At 34.4% G+C, this 25,377-nt stretch overlaps 1 protein-coding gene across 4 annotated transcripts; it reads left to right on the top strand.

Moving 5' to 3' along the window:
• Positions 1-4,292: 4,292 nt before the first annotated feature.
• Positions 4,293-24,912, top strand: LOC120332857 (DNA (cytosine-5)-methyltransferase 3A-like). Of its 4 annotated transcripts, XM_039400179.2 has the most exons (17): positions 4,293-4,389; positions 4,469-4,565; positions 4,760-4,897; positions 5,663-5,789; positions 5,997-6,095; positions 8,877-9,004; positions 9,843-9,950; positions 12,097-12,209; positions 14,218-14,272; positions 15,582-15,716; positions 16,143-16,221; positions 16,933-17,075; positions 17,477-17,570; positions 17,668-17,822; positions 18,755-18,840; positions 24,065-24,262; positions 24,320-24,912. In XM_039400179.2, the coding sequence occupies exons 1-17, from the start codon at positions 4,337-4,339 to the stop codon at positions 24,462-24,464; spliced, it is 1,953 nt and encodes a 650-aa protein (XP_039256113.2). In that variant the 5' UTR covers positions 4,293-4,336; the 3' UTR covers positions 24,465-24,912. The 4 variants fall into 4 exon arrangements, 3 of the variants coding, with proteins under 3 accessions (XP_039256113.2, XP_039256114.1, XP_039256115.2); XR_013479935.1 differs by lacking the exon at positions 24,320-24,912 and having other exon boundaries at positions 18,755-19,358; positions 24,065-24,194; XM_039400180.2 differs by lacking the exons at positions 12,097-12,209; positions 14,218-14,272.
• The last annotated feature ends 465 nt before the right edge of the window (positions 24,913-25,377 follow it).

Below are 25,377 nucleotides of genomic sequence, written 5' to 3'. Positions count from 1 at the left end.
TGCTTCATTACACCTAATTATTTCATTCCAATAAGTGAGAGTCTGATGCTTTACGTATCTTGACGTTTCTATGTTCGAAGTGACGACAGATAGCTCTCCTATTTTCCTACCACGGCGCTTTGTCGTTTCTGTTTTTAGGTTTGAAAATATATTATCCCTGTAATAATTTATTTTCTATATTTTATTTGAAAAATTTTCTAAATCAGAGAATATCAACAATAGAAGAATATTATTCCACAGTACAACACTTTACAATGTGCGTTCAACTATTGCAGTTTCGCCAATGACTTTAAAATACTTTTTTTTGTTCTGACATGAATTCAAACGAAAAGCTTGCATCTTATTTTCGAAACATTTTTCGAATTACCTGAGCCTGTAGATTGTTGGTACCATTTTGAGACTGTGCCAAATCGAAAGGTAATGTTGATACCGGAATAAACATTGTATGAATATACGCGTAGTTTATATGAACGTAAATTCACACATTGATGCAAAGCGCAGCACCCGTTAACCATCTATGCAGACCCATATGATACAGAGAAGGGATCTTTTGTACAAAGTCCCCGCCAAAAAGACTTCCCCTGCCTAATATTTAAACCTTTTCTAACCCCAACTAGATAATAACTAATTCGTTATTTTAAAACGTGGAGGGGGTGTTATACTCAAATCTCGCATTTTTGCATTAGTTACGGGGGCTTTGTATAAAAGATCTCAGAGAAGTTTACCAATCCTCAAGGGTTTCAAGTCTGCAAACAGGTACAACTCTTTTCATAAATCGTAGTCCACTCCTTGTCCAATAATCGATGCTGCAACGGCGAGTTTGTACTTGTGGTCAACACTATCATATCCAGTACTATATACTATCTTAATATGAGCTATTTAAAGCACCAGATCGATTTAGTTGTTCTAATTCATTGCAATAAACTATATATTCTAAATATTCTAATACAACGTTTGGACTGTGGTCATATATAGCGGTAATCTTTGTACGTTGGGTTCCGCAATTCAAGAAAAAAAATGTTGTTTTGAGACCAGAGGTCTTCGTATTGGTACAGGAATGGTATTATAGTAGAAGTAAAGGGAAGCATGACAATGCATGAAGCTGTATACGACCAGCTATCACGTGACCCACCCACCCTACGTTTAATAGTTATACTGTTGACTGTTGATAAGTGACTATTTCGTGATCGGCGTTTGTTCGATTACCGCAATCGTTTCACAACGGTCCGGTTGTTAAAATAAATTTATGGTGCGAAAAGTCCAGTTTCTCTGGTGGTTAAACTAGTGATTAATTTATGTTTTGTTACATTTTAATTCGTAATTCTTTTTACATCACATCACGCAAATAATTAGTACAGAAGTAACGTGTAATAGACATTTCCCCGATCTTTGTTTGACCCCATGGAAATTCATCCTACACTTTTCTAAAAAAACCTTTGTATTGAATTGCCGTAAATTTTCTTGTAATTCTACACAGACATATTTCGAATAATTTTTTCTCATTTGATTGCAGTTCTTTGACTCTACCTCATTCAGTCAAACATTCTGTAAACTTACGCGCCGTGTTGTAAATATATTGCATTTTGCGAATTAAGTGCGTACCGGTTGTTACGATTTTTCCAGCTCATCAATGCCACGGTCTTCAATTTTCACTAAATTAATTACTAAATAAGATACTATTTATTGCATTCATTGGAGGATAAATAAATTAGTGGTATTTGTTTATCATGGCTGCAGTCGGCCCTGCGTCTTATTGTTCTAGTAATCTAGTGGGATAGACCACGGACGCAGCTTCTTTTGATTTTTGGAAGACTGAAATGTCGCTAATAATGCATGAGATTGCATTTTGTTAAAAATGCCGTTTGTTCTCGTCAGCGCGACGTGCTATTTGGGCCGTAAATACCTTTACGATATTTATTCTTCCTAAATCACAAATTTCCATCAACCTGTGCATGTCTTGTTCCACGAGGACAACGATAATTACTTTTTGGTTCTGGCAAGGAATTGTGGGTTGTGAAAAACGAGTTGTTATATTATTATCGTCGGCGACGAGAAATTTTTAGATTGAAAAGCGGCATTGCAAAATACTAAAAATAAAACGAAGGGAAACACCATAAGTTTTGTTTTAGGAGGCCCACAACAGATTAAAGATGCTGTCCTACGCCACACATTAGGTTGGGTTGCCTTCGAAAAATTTGCTGTTTTATCGCGAAATACGAATCGAAGCAAGAAATAATCGCACACATTGTCACACATTGTTATCGTCGCGGAGTAGTTTGGAGTGGGAATGCTTTTATATTTTTAGTCGACAACAGCGAGTTACACTGGACACAATTAAATGAATAAAGCCAGCCATTTTAAATATGCCCGTGGCGCGATTGCGAATTGTACTCCTAGGGATTTTAAAGCAGACCTTGGGATTTTTCTAACGGCGATATTTCAAAAATAACCTCAAGTTGCAATCAGTGCTAAAAGAATAGCTCAAAGTTCAGGATCAGGATCAGGATCAGAGACCGCCGTCGGGTGCGGACGTGGTATTACACGGTGGAGTACTGGAGTAAAAAATATTTGGACTAAAACTTGGAAAACCGGACAAACAGGATTGAATACAGACTAGCTTTTATATATTTTATACATTGGAGCTGCTTTGATAAGAATTGCGTTGATCACTTGTAACAAGTGATTGAATCTAAGGGACTTCGAGGAAACAGAAATAATCGACTTAGCTGCCGACACTGGATTGGTCAGTAAATTCATGCGAGAGAAACAATTCATAGGAACAATCGATGTTCAACACAACAAGATGGAAGCTCCGGAATGTTGGACGTTGCAAAGAATAAAAACATTTACTCCAATTTCTACGAATTCGAACCAAAGCAACGCCCGAAACTAGTTTTCGTGTTTTTATGTTTGTTGTTTACTTTTTAGTTTTGTTTGTTTACAAAAAACAGCAGCTAATCAATTAATTGTTATTATTGGTATTCGCATTTCGGCACAGGCACCGTCACATAACTTCTAAATGTTTTTGTATTCTTCACGACTTTCACTCATCAAAATTATTTACAACATTACAAGTAAGCTTTGCCCGTGAAATTTATTTTCTCGTGATCATGTAAACTGTTCATTAATTTATTCTAGTATGATTGTCTTGGTGTGTTTCACGTGTGTGAATGTGGGTGAATGGGCACAATCGCTGGTTACCGCGTTCGTTATAAACCTTTATATAGGTTTTGCCTGTTTTCCCGATCTTTCAGTTGACCTTGTCTGTGTTCTTTTTATTTGTGTTGTAGACGAAAGATCGAAATAAAATTGTATTGTATAAGTTGACAAATCCCAAGGTCGCAAAAACCCGAATCCAATCTTGCTATAATCAGGCGTATATGATACCCACATATTGCGTACGGTAGTATTTTAGAGAAGTAGTGCTTTTATTTTAACGCAAGTCAACGCAAAGGCGAGTTTTGATAACACAATTAAATTGATATGGGAAAACATTTTAAATTCTCGCAACGGCGATAGACTGAATATTTTACGCAATACCGTAGTTACCGGTATCGGCTGAACCCCCCATTTCGAGAATCCTGGCTATGCCCCTTGGATAGGCACATGTCTGTTAGTTAACAGGTTGTTAGGCAATTAGCTTGCTCTGCTGTATGGAGTTTAGGCGACGAGAAATTTCCACCCGCTACCCGTTGGCAAAACCGTTCTTTGCAAGTATATGAAACATCTGTGCAATAAGAAAATTATAATATATACTGATTCAGTAATATTATCCTATTTTATAGTATCAGCATATCAACGATTACATAAAATTTGTATGACATTTTATTATGAGACGCTTTTCAAATAGAATTCAATTCTCACATTTGAATACACAATTGATCATACCTCTACAAGTTTATTTACTAAGTTTAATCCAGAAATGTGGTGGAAATGTTCTCTTTGTGTATCTTACTTGGCCATTGAAGATTACCAATAATATTTTACCATTAATGTTTGAGTTATATTCCAAGGAAATGAAAAATAGATATTATCCATATATTCTGATAACATTAACATCAGTTGCATTAGTGAGCTATGCCTATTTTATGCTATTTTCTTTTCAGTCCAAACACTTTGCTTTTCAGAGGTTATGTCCACTTGGCATAATACCTTCAAGTTTCAATTTTTTTTTTTTTAAATTGCTGTTACAGTATTTAATGGAAAAAAAGGTATTCACAAAAAACACTGATAACATCAGTTCATCATCACTCACTTGAAGCCAACTTTTAATATGTTGCTTTGTTTTTACCAGTATTCTTACATAACCTAGTAAAGATTCAACAAAAATTGGACCATGAAAAGAAACCGGAACAAGCCAGACTTTTTCAAAATTGAAGATACAATGAAGTAAATTTTCACATGCTCTTTCTATATCAAAATGTTCACCATATTTTATTACCGTACATTGCATATTCAATTTTTTTAGAAAGTTGAAAAAGGATGAAAAAGCGAAAGATGTTAAAGTACCACATGTGAATAAAGAAGTCAAGCCACTGAGAAGAATTATTCTTCATGAGAATTTGGTATTATTTCTGCCTCACTCATTATTATTTAGGATATGAGTATATTTGTTTTATTCGTGTTCAATATGCTTCATTTAGGATTTGCCGTACCCAAAGAAGTCAGCTATGTGCAACTTAACTCTCTAGCTCTATATGTATGATTGACTTCTAGTATACAGCTTTTGGTAAAGTGAATAATTTCGTTATGACTTTAGCTTGTTTGGGCCAAATTCAAAGGAATTGGTTGGTGGCCTGGAAGAATTGCAGACAGGAAAGAATTGAGTGGTCCATTAGATTTACCTGATGAACCTACAAGATGGGTTCACTGGTTTGGTGACCACAAGTATTCTGAGGTACGTATCCCTTTATTTGCGGCCTAGTTAATAGCAAATGACCACAGCTTACTGCACTTTTTCAATAGTTGTTGAACACAATGATATAAAACTCTGTACTTTGATGTTATCTCTAATTCATATTGAATAAGTTTCTTCAATTTTTAGTTTTATCCATGTCTGTTTTAGTGTATATTTAGTTGTATTTTATGATATGCGTAGATATTTTATAAATTGGTTGTCTATTTGCACTAAAGCTGTTGTTTTCGATAGACGAAATAAACGTTGCATATGGCACACAATTAGTCTTCATCCTGTTGCTGTTTTTTACAGTTTTGTGCAAGGTTTTATGTATCATAGCTCTTATTACATACACACTATAGACGCGATTACTTCTCATTTCATTAATGCATCTTGATGGAATATTAAAATTTCTAATCTATAATTTAGCATTTTTTGATATCATATTTGCATATATCATATTCATTCTATAAATGGAAGATCAATGATCAGTTCAGTAATTTCAAAAAATCAGATTATACATCAAAATTGCTTGGTATTTGAAAATGCTCAGCCCGAAAACAATTTTAAATTGGCATTTAGAGGTTAGACTTCGTTAGGAAAATTCTGTAGTAAATTTTTACCAAAGAATGATGAATTTTTTTCCATTTACGGTACATCTTTTTTAAGCAAATTTGTACATAAGTGTTACTGTAACCTATTTCATTGTCAAAATATGGACTATTAAATAAAATGAGTGGTAACAACACTTACTATTTCTAACAGACCCATGTTGATAATATCGCTGCCTTCCATGAATTTAGCAAATTCTACAACGAGAAGAAAATTAAAAACAGCATTGCATACAAATCAGCTGTTACTGAAGCGTTGCATGAAGCTGCACAAAGATCAGGTTCAATTTATCTAGTATTTGACTCGGATCAGTGTTATTAACTATATGAGTATGATGAGTTCTTCCCTGATCCCATGTTAAGCCATTTTGGATTGAATCAATGCTTGCTATGGTCATTACCAGCATTTTAATCAATTATTAATTACATGATATGTTTCAAATGGCAATCCTAACTTGGATGAATTGTTTTAAAAATGCTGTTTACAGGCAAAAAATTCGAAAACGATACAGAAATGGTTGAATGGGCTTTGAGAGATTTCTTGCCTGGTGGATATCTTGCATTTATGCCAAAAATAAAGACTGACAGTGAGTTTATTTCCTAATTTTATTTTGTGTCACTTCTACCAATATGAAGGTATGTATGTACTGCAGAAAACACCCATTTTTATTGAATTTTGGACACAAATCCATTAGCCTCCGATCAGTGTGTCAAGACCATAACTACTGCACCAAAAAGTCCTACGGTTGGTTCAAAGTTGAATCATAGAATCGGACAAATATTTGAATCATCTTAAATTCCAAATGTTTCGCTTCTAACTTAATATTGTACCCTCAATAATGTTATTTCAAAAAGTAACATAAAAATCGGGACCTGGGAGTTATTTTTTTGGTAAATAAGAAACAGAAACTTGACTACTTATGTATTACATTTGTCAAAACATTGAAAGCTTAGGAAGTTTTCGTTAGGTATAAGTATTGCGGTAAAAGGGTTCTCACAATGGAAAACACCTGAACAATTTGAAATCCATTTCAAAACTCATGGTACCTAATACTCACAATACTTAATAAGTCTTTGATTCATTCAAGTATTTTCATTTCAACTTATTTGATTAAGCTAAACTATTAAAAATTTAGTCTTGTTACTAAATTGCTATTCTTACTGATACTGTTGATTAATATTTTTCAACCAGCTCAATTTGAACTTTGTCTGTGTTCCATTCTGATCACAGTTTTAAATTGTGTCTTACATCCAACATCATTATTGAAAAAGCCCATATGTAATGCTAACTCCAATGAGATAATGCATTTATGTTTTGTTGTTGTTGATAAATTTCATTTGAAAAATGGTTAAATTTACCATTATTTGGTTTGTGAAAAATAAGTAGTGAGTTCTTAATTTGTGGAAGCATTTTTGCTTTCAGACTTGCAGGATTTTTTGAGTACTTTGAATTTTCAATTTTTTCAATAATGATTGTTACTCCATATCTTAGAAACTAAGCGAACGAAAAATCAAGCTACTTATGGCATAACTAAATATATTATGAACTTCAGTCTTTTATCGCTTTGAATCTCTATTGTCGTAGGTTTGTGATACAATAGGCCAGGGTGGTCCACACCCAGGCCCACAGGCCCCATGTGCCCCGCAACCTCATTATCTGTGGCCCACGTCGCATTTGCTGGAGGGTAATCACATTTGGTGTTGTCTTGTCATGAAAATAGCAATAAGAATCTATTGACATAATGTTACATCACTAATGTCACAATTAATGTGTTGTGGCCTAACATTATAAATCCTGTCGCCTGTTTTTTTTTTTCAAACAGCCTAAACAGTATTACAAAAAATTATGCCTGTATGTCAGAAAATTTAGTAATTATCTTCCTGTACCTCACATTTGAAAATCAATCAATATGGAGGTATTTGTAAATTATTTTGTAAACATGAGTTTGAAAAAAAAAGGTGACCAATTCAAGCAGATTTTTAACTGGATATGGGAGAGAAAATTCCAGAATGCACGCTTGATATGTTGGCAAGTTGTGCCGGTGACAAAAGAATATAATCCAAAACGACCTTGTAGAATTACATATCATGTAGAGCAGGGGTCGGGAACCCATGGCTCGCGAGCCATATATGGCTCTTTTGGTGACGGCATATGGCTCCCAGAAAAATCTATTATTCTAAGATTAAGCTTACTATTGTTACTAGACTTCAAACTATTTTATGGCCAAATTTGGCAAAAAATTCCCAATACGTTTGACAACGCGGGCCCAGCGCATGTCTATGTTATTTAAGAGAATTACCAGACAGGCATTGTGACAAAACATGGGGATTCTGGAACATATATTGTGACATCACAAAGCGATAGAGTTTTAAAATACTACGGAGATGCCTAAACGAAAAAGGGTGATGAGTATCGTAGATTTCAACTTGGGCTGCATGTGAGCAACCGTTCAAGGCCCGCAGCGACAACATGCAGCATCAGAAGTCACATTAAATGTATATTGACATGGAATGTGTTGACTTTGAGTAAACGTTTCAGGCCTGATTAAGTGAAGAAATGTTATATGGCTCGCACGGAAATGCAATTGAAAATATGTATATTTTAGGGCTCTCTTGACCAAAAAGGTTCCCGACCCCTGATGTAGAGCATTGATTATTTTCCAAAGTTAAGGGATTTTGCTCTAAGAATCTTATCGGTGTTCGAAAGCAATTAAATTCGCAAAAGCTCTTACTCCGGTTTTAAATCTTAAACTCAATGTAGATATACAACGACTTTTTACATGTTTTAGAGAGTTTTTCATGGTCTTCGCATGTTTTATATTGATGAATGACAAATAATGATCGATGTGTTTGCACAATAAAAGTGTTTGTTTTGTATTGCACTGTTTAATTACTTTTGGTACTATTGTGACCTGTGAACCATGCTAATTTTGTGGCACCCGAAGCGGACATCCTTGGACCACCTTGCACTAGGCTCTCTAAAGTCAAAATTTATTTATATCAACTGATTTTATATAGGAATTTTGTATAGACCATTTGAACAAAATCTGACGTATTGCTTGTAATATCAATTGGTATATTTTAAATTGCCATTTATTGTTTTCGTTTTGGAATTGAATCTAAGGTATAGCATGAAAATTTAATAATTGAATATTGTTACGAATAATGTACAGTAGTGAGGAAAATTAACATTATTTTTATATTGCAAATTTTTAGTTAGCAATAAAACAAAAGTAGTTGTGAAATTATGGAATTTAATGTATTTTATTTGTCAATATAGCATTCACTGTTTATGTAGATTGTAGATCATGTATATCATTTAAATTTTCAAAATAATCATCGTTTGTCCTTTTGTTTTTGCTTCATAGTTATTAACTGCACAGAAGTTATGACACAAAACAAAAACGAAGATAGAACTAAAAAAGCATCTCATGAACAATCATCACAATCCGTAGAATCAGAACTTCTTCAACAGCGAAATATGATGTTGTGTCATGTAAGCAAAACTGATCATGTTAGGAACTAATTCCTCTACGGTTGGAGTGAAATCAGACAGATTTCGTATGATATTTTGATATTGAGCAATCATTAAAAAACTAATTACATATAGATAGGATTACCATACGTCCCGGTTTAGCCGGGACAGTCCTGGTTTTCAGTATGACAGTCATAAATATTTTTTCTATTCAATACTTTCTTTTTACGGAGGCAGCCGATTTACCACTGATTTGCGTCTCACTTCACAGTTAAGAGTGAGAGAAAAATTGTTATGTCATAGTTATGATATGAACTGTGAACCATGCATTAATTTAACACCCAACTGTACTGTCGTTGAATCATCGAAATGCCGGAAACAAAGTAAGTTTTCTAATGAGTTGAACGATTTTCATTATTTGAAGCAAAGACCAATAGAGGATATTTTAATACGATTTACAGCTATTTTTGATGCCCATAATCTACCGACAATGGTATTTAAAACGTTTAAACTAAGCCTCTGGTATTGAACCAAGGTTGGCTTGTCCAATCCGCACCATCCCGGTTTTTTGCTCCAGAAATATGGTAAGCCTACATATAGACAGAAATGCAACTAGATTGGTAGTAATTTTTGGAAGCTATATGCATGCATTGGGGCAGTAGTCACATAATATAATACCAATAGTCAATGAATGACAGTATGATTTTGTTGAATTGTAGCTTTTACATTACAGTTTATCGCTGTAATATTAAGATATTTATACATTTTGAACATTGTCTACTATATTTTTTCTTGACAGACAGAATCTGTCTCCATGTAGAAGCATAAGTTACCAGTAATAGTTTTTTTTTCATGCTAGGTGAAAGAGGGTAGGCTGAAAATCCAGGATATTTGTTTGGGATGTGGAGATCAAGATGTGAAAGCCAGTCATCCATGTTTTGAAGGTGGATTATGCAATGCTTGCGAGGTTTGTTTTCATGTTTATGTAATTTTACAAGATAGTATTTCTTGTATAATACAAAATAATCGTCTGGAAGTCGGAATGAAAGCCATTGCGGCTCATGTCCCAAAAATTTATTCGAAGTTCAGAGTAACCTAGAAGAGAATTAAATTATTGAGGTAAGTACTATAAATCATCAAGTACTATAATAATCAAACATGGGTTATTTGTAAACAATATACCAGTCCGAACAATTTTAATTACCGGTAGATAACGTACTGGGTCACATTGGAAACGCAAAATGTCATGAGGTCACACTCAAAACGCAAAATGCCAATCTTTGCTAGGGATGGCCAATTCAGAATATTGAATCCGGATGATTTGAATACTTTAGTACCGGTATTCCAAAATAACTCGTTTCATGCCTCTTTAGCACTGTGTGATGATTTTCATGATTCGACTACTTTGTTTATTATTTTGACTCGAGAGACATAGATAGATACCAAATGGTAAAAATGGAAACTGTAAAGTCTATTGCTATGCTTCCCAACCTATAGGTAGCCTAAGAATCTTCTTGGGTTGCTTGTTTTTTTACCAAAAACCTGAAAATTACTGATTTTATTTTCTAACGAATTTCATTGTTTATTATTATCTCAAAAACTCGCTGATGGCAAAAAAGCAGCTTTCTCACTTGAGATAATTCCTGGGAAAATAAAGGTTATGTTAAATGATTGTTTTATATTATAGTCCTTTCATTTGTGACATGAAAGCACCTACTACATGTCGTTTAGTATTTGAACATGTCCCTGGGTCGCGAGATTTTACTAAATTTTTTTTTTTAAATTTGTGTTGCTTGAAAAAAGGTTAGGAACTATTGGTATATTGCATGCTTGCATTTTTCGCTCCATTTTCAATTCACCATATACATTGAGTGATACCTCGGTAGTCGAACATAATTCGTTCAGGATTGGTGTTCGACTAGAGATTTGTTTGAATACCAAAACTTCCTTGCCATAAGAAACAATGGTAACTATTTTACATTCTTCCATTTACAAAATACACAAACCCAAACAACAGAAAATGTGTACATAATGAAGATGAAAATATAAAAAAATTGTATCAGTTACTCTACATTGGAGCAAATTTCTATGGTCTCCACAGGATTTGTTTTTTGTGTGCGATGGCGTCAACATAAATTGCGCACCTTGTGCTGGTTCCGCTTCCGTTTAGTCATGAAGATTGTCGTACCGGTAGTACTGTGACCGATTGCAGATCATAGATTTTAGTCGACTACTGATTTGTTTGACTATCGGGTCGTTCGATTTCCGAGGTGTCACTGTACTAATATCAATTATTGATAGTGGTGGATACTCTACCTGCGATTTTACGATTACCTTATTTCAACAAGCAATAATTTTTGAATGATGCACCACTGTTCATACAGAATGTTAAAAATTTGAATGTGTGCGATCTAGTCCAGTCTTCCAATAATAATAATAACTGCTAATTCATAAGTATTGCCAGTTTTTTTTTGTACCCCAATGAGCACTATCAAAGTATATATTTAACAGGTGTGTTCATTTACAATATTAGTATTTGGTGATTATATAAATTTTGTCCAATGCTCATGATTTTGCTTTTTAAAAATTTTAATCTAGCAGTGTGGCGGGAGAATTCTATTTTTTAAACCACTGTAAATAAATATAGAATATAATTCAGTACTATAGAGTGAATTCAATTTGAATAGTAATATCACTCTGAATTAACCATCTTTACTGATTCTGTTAAGTAAAAAAGCATTGATCTCAATAGCGATAACATGCGAAAATATTTGTAAATTGAATGCATATGACTAAGATGACAAAATGTTGTGTGTCAATCAAATTTTAACCAAATAAACTGTCTTACTTTCTAAATTTTATAAATCATAAATTGTTATATTAAGTAGCAATTTCTCTCATGCAAATGCCACAAAGAATGTCTTTTTGGTTGAATGAAAGTTGATTATGACTATTTGTGTAACTTTTAAGACCAATTCTTGTGGGAATACTAATTATTTTACAATAGTAGTTTTGTAAGTTTAAAATAAAATTCCAGAAAAAAATGATTCAAATTGCAATGATACTATAGTTGAAAATTTATTTTCTGTGTATTTATGTTATATGCATGGCAGATTGACTACACTGAATGTATGTATTCTCCAGACCATTATGGATGTTCACCATATTGCTGTGTTTGTAGTGGGGGAAAAGAAGTTCTTTTATGTGATGAACCTGATTGCACCAAGTATGATTTAAATAATTGAAATGTGGTTCAACATAGGATTAACCTCTTGAACCCGGCAAGCCGGTTTACCGGCTTGTTTGAGTACGCTCTGTGCCCCAGCAAGCCGGTTTACCGGCTGTTGATTGATATTTGAACAAATACTGATGGACGAATAAAACATTTTCCACGGAAATTTTATATGACGATATAAACTTCCCTTCACTTCACCAATACTGCATGCGTTACTCGACGTCGGTGCTTCAATCATATCGGGTTAATATCATATCAAAACTCGGCGACCGATGCCCCGCTGAGAACGTCGTCGTGAAAGTTATCTTGCGCATTTTTCCACGCAATACGTTTCGAACGTACGTATCAACATCTTCATGACTTTAGTCACGTGATCGGCTTCTGCGTAGCTGCGAAATCAGTGAGCCATGGCCGCTTATCAAAGTTGTTCATCCGACACAATGATACACAATTGAAATAAATAAATTATACGGCAGCCACGATAATAATTCGAATATCAACAAAAAGCTTATGAAGAACTCTTTATGAACATCAATTATTGGCAGTATATTTTGTACCAAAATAACAAAATTTGGAGCCATAACTCACTTACATGCAGAAAAATCACTGTTAGATTAGAGTCAATTTTATTGTTTTTGACAAAATGTATTTCAAAAGGGAAAATACATTCTGAATGCACGATAAAATTTCCTTTCGATTGAAATGTCACACAACGTGCTACCTAAATTTGATAAAAAGTTATAAGCGTGCAAAATAGCCAATATTTAGAATTATTTTATTATTCTACCAATACGGCGCCGCGAACCTTCAGGGTGAGCGAGTAACTTCGCTCAGAGACGTCAGAGTTCAACGAGTTAAACTGTTTTATCTGCATGGATATGCTTTGTAATAAAACTGAATTTGTAAACATGTTCACTTTACTTTTCTTATTTTATGATAAGGATAATAAGATACTTACTAGGGATGGGCTGGGATTCGGACTCGGATTCGAGTCGAATCCAGGCATTTTTTGGACTCGGATTCGATTTCGAGTCCACGTCGTTTTTACTGAGTCTATAATCAATTCTGTTTTTACTAATTTACGCCTATGTTTGTACTTTTACCCCTATAAATCTCACTACATACCTTAGCTAGTTGAAATTCAAGGTTAGACATGTAACAATGTCACTTGTGTGTATTATAAACACACCTAATAAAAACGACGACAGATATCCAGATAATATAACGCAAGTTAAAAATTATTGATAGCTTATAACAATGATGCGCCAGTCGCCTTCAAATTATCTATCTTTCTGGTATACATGTGGTACACAATAAAATATGCGTTAGCTTAATATTTTCGAGTTTTCGATTCGCGTAAATAAATATGAAACATGTGCAGGAGCAACCCAAGGGGGAATCTCACATAAATCGAGTTTATTATGGGCAATCCTTTCTCTAAAAAGGGAGCAATGGAAAGCATGGAGCGTTTTAGAACGTTTACATGAACTAGGCCTACTACATTGTATTGACAACGAGTGGCATCTCTCTATCATTTGCGCACGCGGCAGAGTAAATTTGAGACTAGGAATATCTGGAACTATGGGAAAGCATTTCAAAAGCTTTTCATTTTTCATATTGACATGTAAAAATTTCTAAATAGCCGCCCAGAATTTATGCAAGGTGGTGGGCTGGAAATCCAGTTGACCCGCGTTTACAGTTGTATTATGGCCGCCAAAAAAGAAGAAAAATATATTTTTAAATTGATTCAACAGCTATCTGCTGAACCATTAAGGAAAAAAATATGAGCTACGACGTATGTTTGTAAGCGCGCGATGCTGTAGTATGGTCAAAAACGTGTTTTCTACTTTTACATTGTGACGAACTCGGAGGATTTGATTCGAGTCCTTGACCTATTACTCGGATTCGTCGAATCTCTGTAATGCCGGACTCGTCCCATCCCTAATACTTACCGTACACAATTTTGGCAAGAGAATTTAAAGTATTTATATACTTATAGGTGCTTTTGTAAGGATTGCATAACTGGAATGGTTGGTCCTCAAGCTCTCAAAAAGGTGATGTTAATTCTGTAATTATGTTTCTGTCAAAATATTTCATCATACTTGAGTTTCTCCCACTTTCGGTAGGAATCTGATAAGTCACCACTGATTACCCTACACCAGTGCTCTTCAACCTTTTTGTTATTGTGGAACCCCTGATATAATTTTTCGTTTTTTATGGAACCCCCAATTAACAGAATTAAAAAAACACAAAATACTCGTAACACGAAAAGCTGAACAACAACTTTATTTTGTATTATATACTCTCTCTAGTCTCGAGCAATATCTACATATCCTGAGTAATTAAATAAATAGTCTCGCTGTACACTAACACAAATATATTTCTGTAACGTTTCGTCTGACCAAGGTCAAACTTCCTTAGACATGCATATTTCAACTAAAGCAAGAATAATTGCTATTCTTGCTTTAGTTGAAATATGCATGTCTAAGGAAGTTTGACCTTGGTCAGACGAAACGTTACAGAAATATATTTGTGTTAGTGTGCAGCAAGACTATTTATTGAATTACTCAGGATAGTTATCTCCACTCTTGCTACAGCATCCTTGCATTATATGCATACGGATCCACCGACGCAAAAGCATAGAAAACTGAAAAAGTAGTTGGTTTTGTAGAAACCCAATCAATATCTACAAACTTTGAACATCATGTAACTATGGTGCAACAATAGCGTTCTTGTTAGTTGCATAACAATGACTAAAGTGACGCAACAACCGGAAATATTCTGTTTTGTCTATTAACTGCACTGTGACTAAATCTCCTGTTTAACGACTGTTTTGTCTATTAACTGCACTGTGACTAAATCTCCTGTTTAACGAATTGGCCTACTTGGGAGTTTGAAGGAGACACGGTGGTCTAAGAATATTTATAATGATGCATCAACATGCTGAAGCAAGAAATGATTTCCCCTGAAAAAGAAAAACGCGGAACCCCTGAGGAACCCTATAAACTCACGGAACCCCACTGCATGTATTACGGAACCCTAGGTTCCGCGGAACCCCTGTTGACAGCAGATACTTTCCTAAAGCCTGCAGGGAATGATCATGTGCACTACAGTTGCTTTTTGTTTTTTAGTTCAAAGCAATTCATATGACTATTCGTTCGCTTTTCCTACAAAATATAACTAAATTTAAACCAATCAAACTGTTTTTCAAATCTTATACCCAATCTTGCAACTTTTTCCTTTAAAGAGAGATTTTATTATCACAAACAGGGTCAATACTATGATATATTTGAAACAATAATTTGTATTTGCAATCGAAAAACGATAATTTGAATGAACATTAAATATTATCATATGCTCTAGGATCTTCTTCAAAAATGTTGGCAATGCTACTTGTGCAGAGAAGCTTCTCAGCACGGCCTCCTTGTCAGACATGCAAACTGGAAATTAATGATGGATGAAATTTCGAATAAATGTGATGATATTGTGTACGCTACAGTGAGTTGATTACATTTGTAGTTTTTGAGACCATTGGTAACTTTAATATTCTAATACATTCAACTGCAGTGATTTTGGATGAGTCGCACTTTCTGTCAAAACCTGTCTTCCCATTTTTTATATTTTTGACTGAATATTTCATTTTTTGTTTTTCTATAGTTAATTGAATTACATGTACAACCAAAATTGCCAATATTTATAGGTCCTAATAATTCAGGTTATTCTTTTTTAACCATGATCATTGGGTCAATATTGTTCCAAAGTACTGGTTGACATACTATTTTCTCTCAATCCCCTCTTAGCAACACCAAATACATTGTTTTTTGAATTAGTGTATCTTGAATTCAAATCACCTGAATTGAACAACCGAAAATCTTGTTGTTTAAAGTTTTAGGTACCCAGTCAACTAAGTTTGTTAACTTGCAGATATTACCTAGCTACGCACTACAGAATGGATCAAAAAAGAAAATTAAAGTTTTGTCGTTGTTTGATGGAATTTCAACCGGTGAGTGTGTGATAGCTCTTCTTTGACAAATTTTGAATGCAATTTTCATATTAACAACTGGAAGGGTATTTAGGCAGAAGGTAAAACTTCGCTACTTTATTCGTTCCGATAGATATATTTCCAAAAATAGGATTTGGATTCAATAAGTAGAGTTTATATTTACTCGTAAATAAAAACTAAGATATTCGCAGGATATCACTTATTTCATATTATACTGGTGGCAATTTATTTGCTCAATGTCATATCAATGTGATATGTAGGATGTAACAAGGTAATAATGAGGTCATACATCATCAAGTCAGCTCTAAATTTAGATAATAATAATATAAAATTGTCATACCTAACTTGACGTGTTGTCTTGACATGTTATTAAAAATTGGATGACTTCATACAATGTTATCAATACCTGTAAATGCCTGCGGATTTTGTATCAATCCTCTCAAAGCTTCAACATGAATCTTTGTCCTATTCTAGAACAGTGCTTTTCAACCTTTCTATCATTATAGAACCCTCATTCAAGAAATACTGAATTAAATCACTGTTTTACACAAATAAATATTGGGAAATTGACACAGTCCACTTAAAGAGAAACTCTCATCCTACAGAACTCGCAAATCTCAAGGAGACCTAATGAGCAGTTGAAAAGCATTGTTGCTATATAGTTGGGCATATTCAATTAACTTATGGAATTTGTTATCTTCCTTTTATTAGGAATGGTTGCTCTGAAAGAGTTGAATTTTAGCATAGATGAATACTATGCATCCGAGATTGATCAAAATGCAATATACATATCCCGAGCTCATCATCCTGAAATTCTGCATATTGGTGACATCGTAAACATCAACAACAAAGAGGTCGAGTTTTCTTTGAGCAGGGAATAGCAACCTTTTGAATGTAGTGTTTCAGATCACAAATTATCTTGAATTACCGTGGTTAAAATTTGGCAAAATCTGCATAAATGAGGCAAATATACAAATGTCAAAAAGAGAAGGACTACCGCAAATTATGAATAATTTCAAATAGCCATTATTTTTGCTAATGTTGCATAATTTCATAGCTACAATAATTGAAGCCTTTGCCATGCTTTGAGAATAGCTGTTTGATATTTATTGGAAATTGGCAATTTTCATAGTTGATACTTGATAGCCTCATTTTAGTTGACTTCAATTATCCCGGCATGGTCATATGTTTGAGTTTTATTGTTATGAACTAGATATAGTTGATATTGCAATATAAATTATAAAATTTATTTAAGCTGTTGGAATGGGGGCCGTTTGATTTGCTAATTGGAGGAAGTCCATGCAATGATTTGTCCATTGTGAATCCTGCTAGAAAAGGACTTTGGTCAGGTAATGATATGTGAACTTGCAATTTGTGATATGGGTTGTGAATAGAGTCAATTATCATTCTTATAATTACTGTCATGAACTAAATGCTGGTTTGCAGAAAAGGGTTCCGGTCACCTATTTTTCGAATTCTGGAGAATACTAAATACATGTATGTTGCAAGCTTCTGTGCACCAGAAACCTTTTTATTGGTTATTCGAAAATGTTGTGCACATGGATCGAAATTCAAAAGATACAATATCAAGACTATTGCAGGTAGCAGCAACCCAAAATAGTATAATTTCAGACATATATAGTTATATCAGCTTAATTATCTGACCAACCATGGCTCACAATGACATATATAACTTGAAAGTTTTAGGTCATGGAGTTGGGATGTCTAGGACGTGAATAATGTTACCACAATAGGCTAGTCAAGCAATGTCCTTGCCTATCACATTTAAATTCTCTAGGTGTTAACAATTGGGGTCTCCATGTAATTAAATATGTTCTGACTTATAGCAGACAACTTGTCTCCTGTACCACAACACCTTGTCACTGTACCGGAGTAGGGTGTACTATAATTTATGGATATTTGAACCCATACTAACCCTAACCCATGGGTTTTTGCACCCGCATATAGATTGAACCCGCAGATATACACATGGGTGCAAATGTACGGTCACCAGTCCAACCATGTGTATACTTGCCACATCTCAGATATGCTCTCGAAAGTCGCACTATACAAAAATGAGCAAATACTTTTTGGCATTTTCCTTTTACTGTTGTATTGAGGTGTCGCGACTGGATAGCCAATATTGGTATATTCATATCACCGGAATGCCATTTTTCAGTCTGTATATTCAGTGTGGTGAAAAAGTATACTACTTATTCATTAGCGGCATATATATGACAAATCCTTACTGGAATAAGTCTTGTAATTTCCCAGTGACTTGAACGACATGCTGATTTTGCACACCAACTATCTTCAATACTAATAATACTGAAAGCAAGTCCATAATATAAGATTTTAAAAGTAATACTGCAATGCGATTAATTATATCCAAGTAATAGGCCTACTTGATTTAGTAAACTTGAATCGAAGGAACCCTTATTCCTAATAAAATTTTTTCCATTTTAGAATTTGCATTGCTACTGCAATATTTTACAATGTTAGTTCGTATTTAACAATCTCTTGATTATTTTAGAAAACTCCAGTATTGCTAGATGCAAAGAAGGTATCCCCAGCTCAAAGACCTAGATTGTTTTGGGGGAACATTCCTAAGATGGACAGGTTTGATTTTTTATGTTTTCAGTAGTGAGTCTGTGCAAATAGTAGTGCATTTGAGGGTAGGTTTATGACAATAACTCCCAATTATCCTACATGTTGTCACCAAAAAATAAAACAGAAATGAAAAGGAACTAGATTATAATTTAATTCCATGTTTATTCGAAAAACATTTGACTAACAGATATTGGATGTAAGGTCAGGAGTTCGGTTTTGACATGCTATTATGTATGATACCTTTAACCCTGCATTTCTATTCTCAACGTAAAGAGGCCTATGTAGCAGGAATCGAAAGATTTCTCTTATGATGTCACATAAGTAATTTTCAAGAATTTATCAGAGACCTGCCGATATACAATTATAAGTGCAAAGTGATGCTCATGATTGTAGCTGCTTTTAGTCTGTTACTGTGACTCCAAGAGACAGGAGGCTGGACGCGGTGTGGGATGGACGTGTTGCGGCTCTGAAACGGTGCCGAAGATAACAACTCTGTTACTGAACGCGGAAACAACTAGATAAACAAAGTTAGAAACAGTTAACATCTTAAATTCTTGCCAGTTTTCCTGACCTTCCCATTCGTCTGTGCGTTCATTGTTTATGTTTTGTGTGTTCATTGTTTTTTTCTGCGCGCTCTTACTCCATAGTGACACCTTGTGTCCCATCACTAATTAATTAATAACTCGCTAATTATACGACATAATTCGCCCAAAATCAATAGGCTTCTGGTCCGAGATATGATGAATGCACATGAAAAATCTGGAGCAAATTCATCTCGTTTTCGTGAGATATCGCGTGCATCTAACAGACAGACAAATACCTATCAACATACTTACCGACTAAAAACGATAAGTAATAAAGTTATGCTTATTATAGTGTACATGCCTGCCACCGCACTATTCAACCAGGAGATATTCAGGAAAGGACAATTTCGTCTTATTAATAGGCAGACGTATCTCAACGTCTTTCTTTGGCCCGGGATAAATTTGTAAACCTATAGGGCCAGACAGAACATACGTTAGTGGTCTGTTTGCTATGTGATTAAACCGTACCGAAAACCTCGGTTGTATACAGAAAACAAGCGTGAATAATTCTTGAGATTTTTCCGAAGATATTCCACCATACTTTGTACCGAAATGATCTTTCTGACGACTGTTGGCTTATTACGCCAAGCTTAGGAACACAATGCTAAATGTCTGATTGCATTGCGTAGGATTCATGTGTTTACACGTAGTGGTTGGTTATATATTATAAATGATAAATTTCGTGTGACCACGGCTGGCTTTCTGTGTCATCCATGACCAAGCATTGGTCTGATCTCATACTTGATGTACAAGATTTACCCTGTAATTAAATTATCAATTTTTATCATGGATGAACACGATTATCTCGTTTATAGTCGATTATCCAAAATCCGCATTCAGATTTTATTTAGTCAACAATAGCGCACATGGGACGTCACAAATTCTTCAGGCAACAATTGCGGATGCGGGATAGACATAATAAACCTACAAGACTATTTATTGACTGGTTTTGCTTTTAAACTCTGGCTAGTATATATGAATTGCGATTTTTCATGAGATGGTAGAAAAACTGGTGTACACAGTTTTGATTGTGGTGGCATTTACTTAAAACATTGTAAAAATGCCGGAGAATCTTCGATTTCATTAGATAGAAATCGCTCAAACATCTTCTTCGTATTGATTTTATTTCTATTAATAATACACGATCTGTGCACTATAAAAAAAGATCGTTAAAGACAGTGCCCATCAAATTGTGACTGGTCTGAGCTAGAGTAGTGGACGCCGGCGAGTTACGTACCCACAGGTTGACAACGGCTTGATCCAATACCCCATCATAATAACGTGGATATTTGACAATTTCGCTGTGCTCTTGTTCATTCATTAAATGCTTGAACATGTATGCAAAACCCATCGGGTATTGTCATTCCCACTGATTCGAAAGTTTTTTTTAAAGATACGTGTCCGCCAACCCCACTTTTTGCGTAGTTCATCAAATGTGCCGGACCCCCAGATTGCGAATATTATGAAATTGTCTCCACGCAGAACACCGGAAAATTCTCTGAAATATTTGCCACTCGACGACATAGACTACCATACCGTTTGCAATAACGCCACGCGAATAGTTCCATATTGTGTCTATATTATAGCTTAATTTTGAAAGTTTTGGGGAAATTAATGATATATCTACGGAATACAGAAAACAGTATATATATATATGCATATATATATAATATTGACAGTAGGCTATACTGTATATGAACGCAGTGAATCTTAGCCTTATGGTACTTTGTTGGCGACTTTTTCCCAGATTTATTACTTTAATAATAATTTTCTATTCAACATTAAAACAAACCTCCCAAAGAAATATATATATATATAATAACTGCAAATTTAAGTTCATTGGTCCGCTAATTTAACACCTAACGTTCATTTCAATAATTGAACTGTGCTGTCGTTAACTTAACGAAATCACGGAAAGAAAGTGCAAGTTCTCTAAACGGTAAGCATCGATTCTTCAAATAAAAAAATATGGCGCTTGTTGCGGCGTGGCTCTTTTCAATGAGTCATGATTGGTATTATTGATAGTGGTTGCGTCATGAAAAACATCAAGTAACCGCTTTTCGGCAACAAAGTTAAATTCCTTTTCTGTTATTTTTATAGCCTAAAAAGAAAATTCGCCCCTCTCCCATTGGATAACAATCGACATTTCACATACACATTCGGCGATTGGTAATATATATATATAATAATAAATATCATTCCGTGGTATATTTTTGAGCCACATTAATTAAGTTGATCACCACTTCTTCAAGCATTCCTAACTGTTCCGAATTTAAAATAAATTGAAACGCCACATAACACAATTAATTACAAAATCGAACAAGCAAATGATAATGTATGGAAGTAAAATAAGCATTCATTATTAATAAAGTTTATAGAGCAGATAATATGATGATAAACTTACGCGAGAAACTCGATGTTGGCCTGTGAGATAATGAGTTATAGAATGCTGTGTCTTATATAGATATATAAGCAAAATGTATTGATTTCCTTGCAAATACTCTTATGTATTGCTTAGTCCGATTGGTGTTTAGTAGGCTTGCACGTAATTTACAGAATTACGGAATTATTTCGAGTTACGGAAGGGAAATTGCGAATTACGTAAAGTCGTAATTATTGGTCGAGCGCTTTCGCGATTGAAACGAGCTCTCTTCAAAGCAGTCAATTCGGTCGATTGTAAAAAGTGAAAGTTTAAAAAGTAGAAGAAGTTAGAGCTTCGGTATTTGCAGCCATTTTTCTCACTTTTCTCTCTCTTGCCAATACGTCACCGTGATAATTAATGTCGCGCTTATCAAACAGCAATATGACAACGGAAGAGAAATTGCGTAATGAACCAACGCAACTTCGTCTTTTCGGCATCGGTTAAGCGATTGAGACGGCAGAGAAACAACAATATGACGGGATTTCCCGCGATCCGGTAAAAATCCTTTGCGGACCGTTGACGGTCCGCGGACCGGCGGTTAGGAACCACTGTTTTATAATACTTAAATCGAATCCAGAATCCTTTTCTAATTTTATAGTTACCCGTATTTAAATAGTGGGATTTCTCCACCACAATGCATGAATAAAATTTAAAAAAAGCTAAATTGTAGCCTAAATGTTTAATGTATAACTATCTTTGTGCAGTATTTAATTAAAAATGTCCTGATCATTGGATTATATTTAACCAAGGCAACGAGATTTAAGAATTTCGACGATCGTTTTTTTTGTTTTTAACAGTTCAATATTCTCAATTTAACTACTATCAAATATCAAGTATGAGCCAGTGTGTTTATTCTGTGCGAGAACCATTTTCAATTACAAAATCTTGATGTTCTGTTACCGGTTTTATCGTTTTATATCAGTCCGGACTTGTCCTTGCTCAATATATTTTCCACAATGCCTCGCAATATTTCGGCCAAATATGATAAACTGTCTTCACCAAATGCGGCAACTTATTTTGATTCTTGAATACCACCGACACTCGACCAAATTTGTGTCAATCTTGGCCGATAGGATCGTTGACTTGAGTTAGAAAAATAAGTTAATTTTTTCGTGAGTGCAAAATAAATGTCACAATAACTTTGTATTTTCGGAAAAGCCATGTCATAAAAGTATGGTATTTAAATTATGCGCAAAAAATTAATATTTAATCTAAATTTGTCGCAAATAATGTTACAATATTTAGGCCGCGAAATGATTTAATGTAAAATGAAGCATGGTAATCGGAATAACGTCAATAAGTCGGCATCAATAATTATTATAAAATGCTGACTAGGTAGTAAAGTCGAATAATGTTAAAAGCGGTGCAATAACAAGTCTTCGTCGCGAGGCAAGCGCAAGTATAATCAAACGAGAGAATACGCTCGTCTAGCATTGATAAATTGGAAACCCGACATTTTTTTTAATACGATTTTAAAAAAGTCAACTATGGTTTCATAAATATCCGTATACCAGTGTCGGTAATGATAAAATTGATCGCATAAAATTGGGACGGTTAATTTGCAAAGGTGATAAAGGAAATCAAAGCTGGCACAAAAGATAAAAATCAGAATAAAATTATTTTGAATTCACTCTTGTCTTAACATCTGTCGCCGGCGTGTAGTACTGCCAGGAATATGAAAACCCAAACTCGATGTCCCAATCGAAAATGAATTGGATTCAATTGGTTGTTATGATAGGTTTAAATGTGTGAAAAAATATCGCAATTACGGGGTCATTACGTAATCGATTTGGCCGTAATTACGGAATTGATTTTTGTCAATTACGTGCAAGCCTAGTGTTTAGTTTTACCTTTTCATAATTTCCTCTAAAACGAATGCCGTAATGGTGAAATTATATTTCCATAAAAGATCCGAATTGTTGCGCAGGATAATTCAAGAAACATTTTTCAAAAATACTTCACCACCCTGTTGAAAGTTTTATTGTAATAGAACTTATCAGAAACAAATTCAGTTTTGTAGCCCAGATTATTGTTTTAATATAGACAGATTCGACTGCATCTATTTTTCAGTCAATTCGAAATCCTCGACTAGAATATTTTGTAATTTAGAAACGTTGTATGGTATTTAGTTCAAAGAATTAAAGTTTTGTTATATTCAAGTCTTTGGGCATTTTCGTGAGACTATTGTTAAATCTTGTATGATAATTTTTAATGTTTTATTTCAAAGGCCTTTGCTTCCAGCATCTGATGACAGACTTACACTTCAAGAGTGCATGGAGCCTGGAAGAATCGCATTGACTTCAAAAATTGGAACCATAACTACCCAGTCAGGGACGGTGTCCAACAAAGCATCGCTGCAGAACTGCCAAATCATGGATTCATCAGAAGGACAAAAAGATATTCTCTGGGTTACAGAAATTGAAAGGTTAGCTACCCTGATTTTTTTTTCATATTGAAATTTAATAACATGATATACTTTTAGGATATTTGGATTACCTGACCATTACACAGACAAATTCAATTTGTCCAGCAGTAAAAGACAAAAAGTTCTTGGAAAATCTTGGAGTGTTCCAGTTATCAAGCACTTGCTCACACCCCTGAGAGATCAGTTCCTTACGAAAACATAAGTCATGTCAATCAAGTGTATTTTAAGCTATTAGTTTCGTGCCTTCATTTCTAAATCATTCGCTACATTTTCCATAATTTTCATAATGAACTCACTAATCACGTCTTTATGAAATTTAATTAATCGGGCGTAATCGATTGAACACTTTTGATTCCAGCATTCGCCATCCGTATGCCAACACAGGTCGATTTTTGATCATTTCTTCATCGCATAAAATTTTCTGTGATAAATGTATAATTTGCGAGTTCATTTTGTCCTGAATAATTTTGAATGAATTTCATGATGGAATGAATGCATTTTTCAATAGTACCCCGAATCCCAACAGTATTATTCTGTCTGTTGTCCACGTGTTGTTGTTCTTTCTTTATATAAGGGGTTTTATTCATTTTATATTAACGTAATTGGCGTTATTCATAAATGTAGTTTTGTTATTACCCATCCCTTTTCATTTCAATATATTGTTATTGTATAAAAATGTGTTTTGTCTAAACGGGAGAGAGGTTAGCACTGGATAAGCAACTGCTTCCGGGCTCAGGGATGGCTATTACCGAATTTTGTTTTTATATACTTTTATTAAATTATCATTGGTACATTAGCCAGTAACCATGGCCTTCCCCTTGCAGGGGGGGCGGCAAAAACGATATTTATAAAATAACTACAAATACCATTTTAACATAAATAAAGAATTGAATATAAAGAAAAAGCACGGCTGATGTAACTGAGCCAACCCGCTCGTATTATTTCTTATCAACCTGGGCAAAATTCTGAAACAATGAAAGTGGAAAATTTGATAGCGTTTCAGATTAAATGAAAATAACAAATCTAATAAATTCCAGTGGAAAAGTGTTGCAATAACTACAAATTAAAACTGATATAATTAGGGCAATATAAACTAATATTTATATGGCATCTAT

The sequence above is a fragment of the Styela clava genome, chromosome 13 (assembly GCF_964204865.1).
Source record: "Styela clava chromosome 13, kaStyClav1.hap1.2, whole genome shotgun sequence".
Lineage (NCBI taxonomy): Eukaryota > Metazoa > Chordata > Ascidiacea > Stolidobranchia > Styelidae > Styela > Styela clava.
Note: the sequence above shows the minus strand (reverse complement) of the source record. Positions and strands in the feature narration are given on the sequence as shown.

Bases quoted from the DNA above. Each gene is read 5' to 3' on its own strand.
- LOC120332857 (XM_039400179.2), top strand. From the start codon at position 4,337: ATGAAAAGAAACCGGAACAAGCCAGACTTTTTCAAAATTGAAGATACA. The intron at 4,566-4,759 runs GTATTATTTCTG...TTATGACTTTAG, and splicing joins TTATTCTTCATGAGAATTTG to CTTGTTTGGGCCAAATTCAA. The intron at 4,898-5,662 runs GTACGTATCCCT...TATTTCTAACAG, and splicing joins GTGACCACAAGTATTCTGAG to ACCCATGTTGATAATATCGC.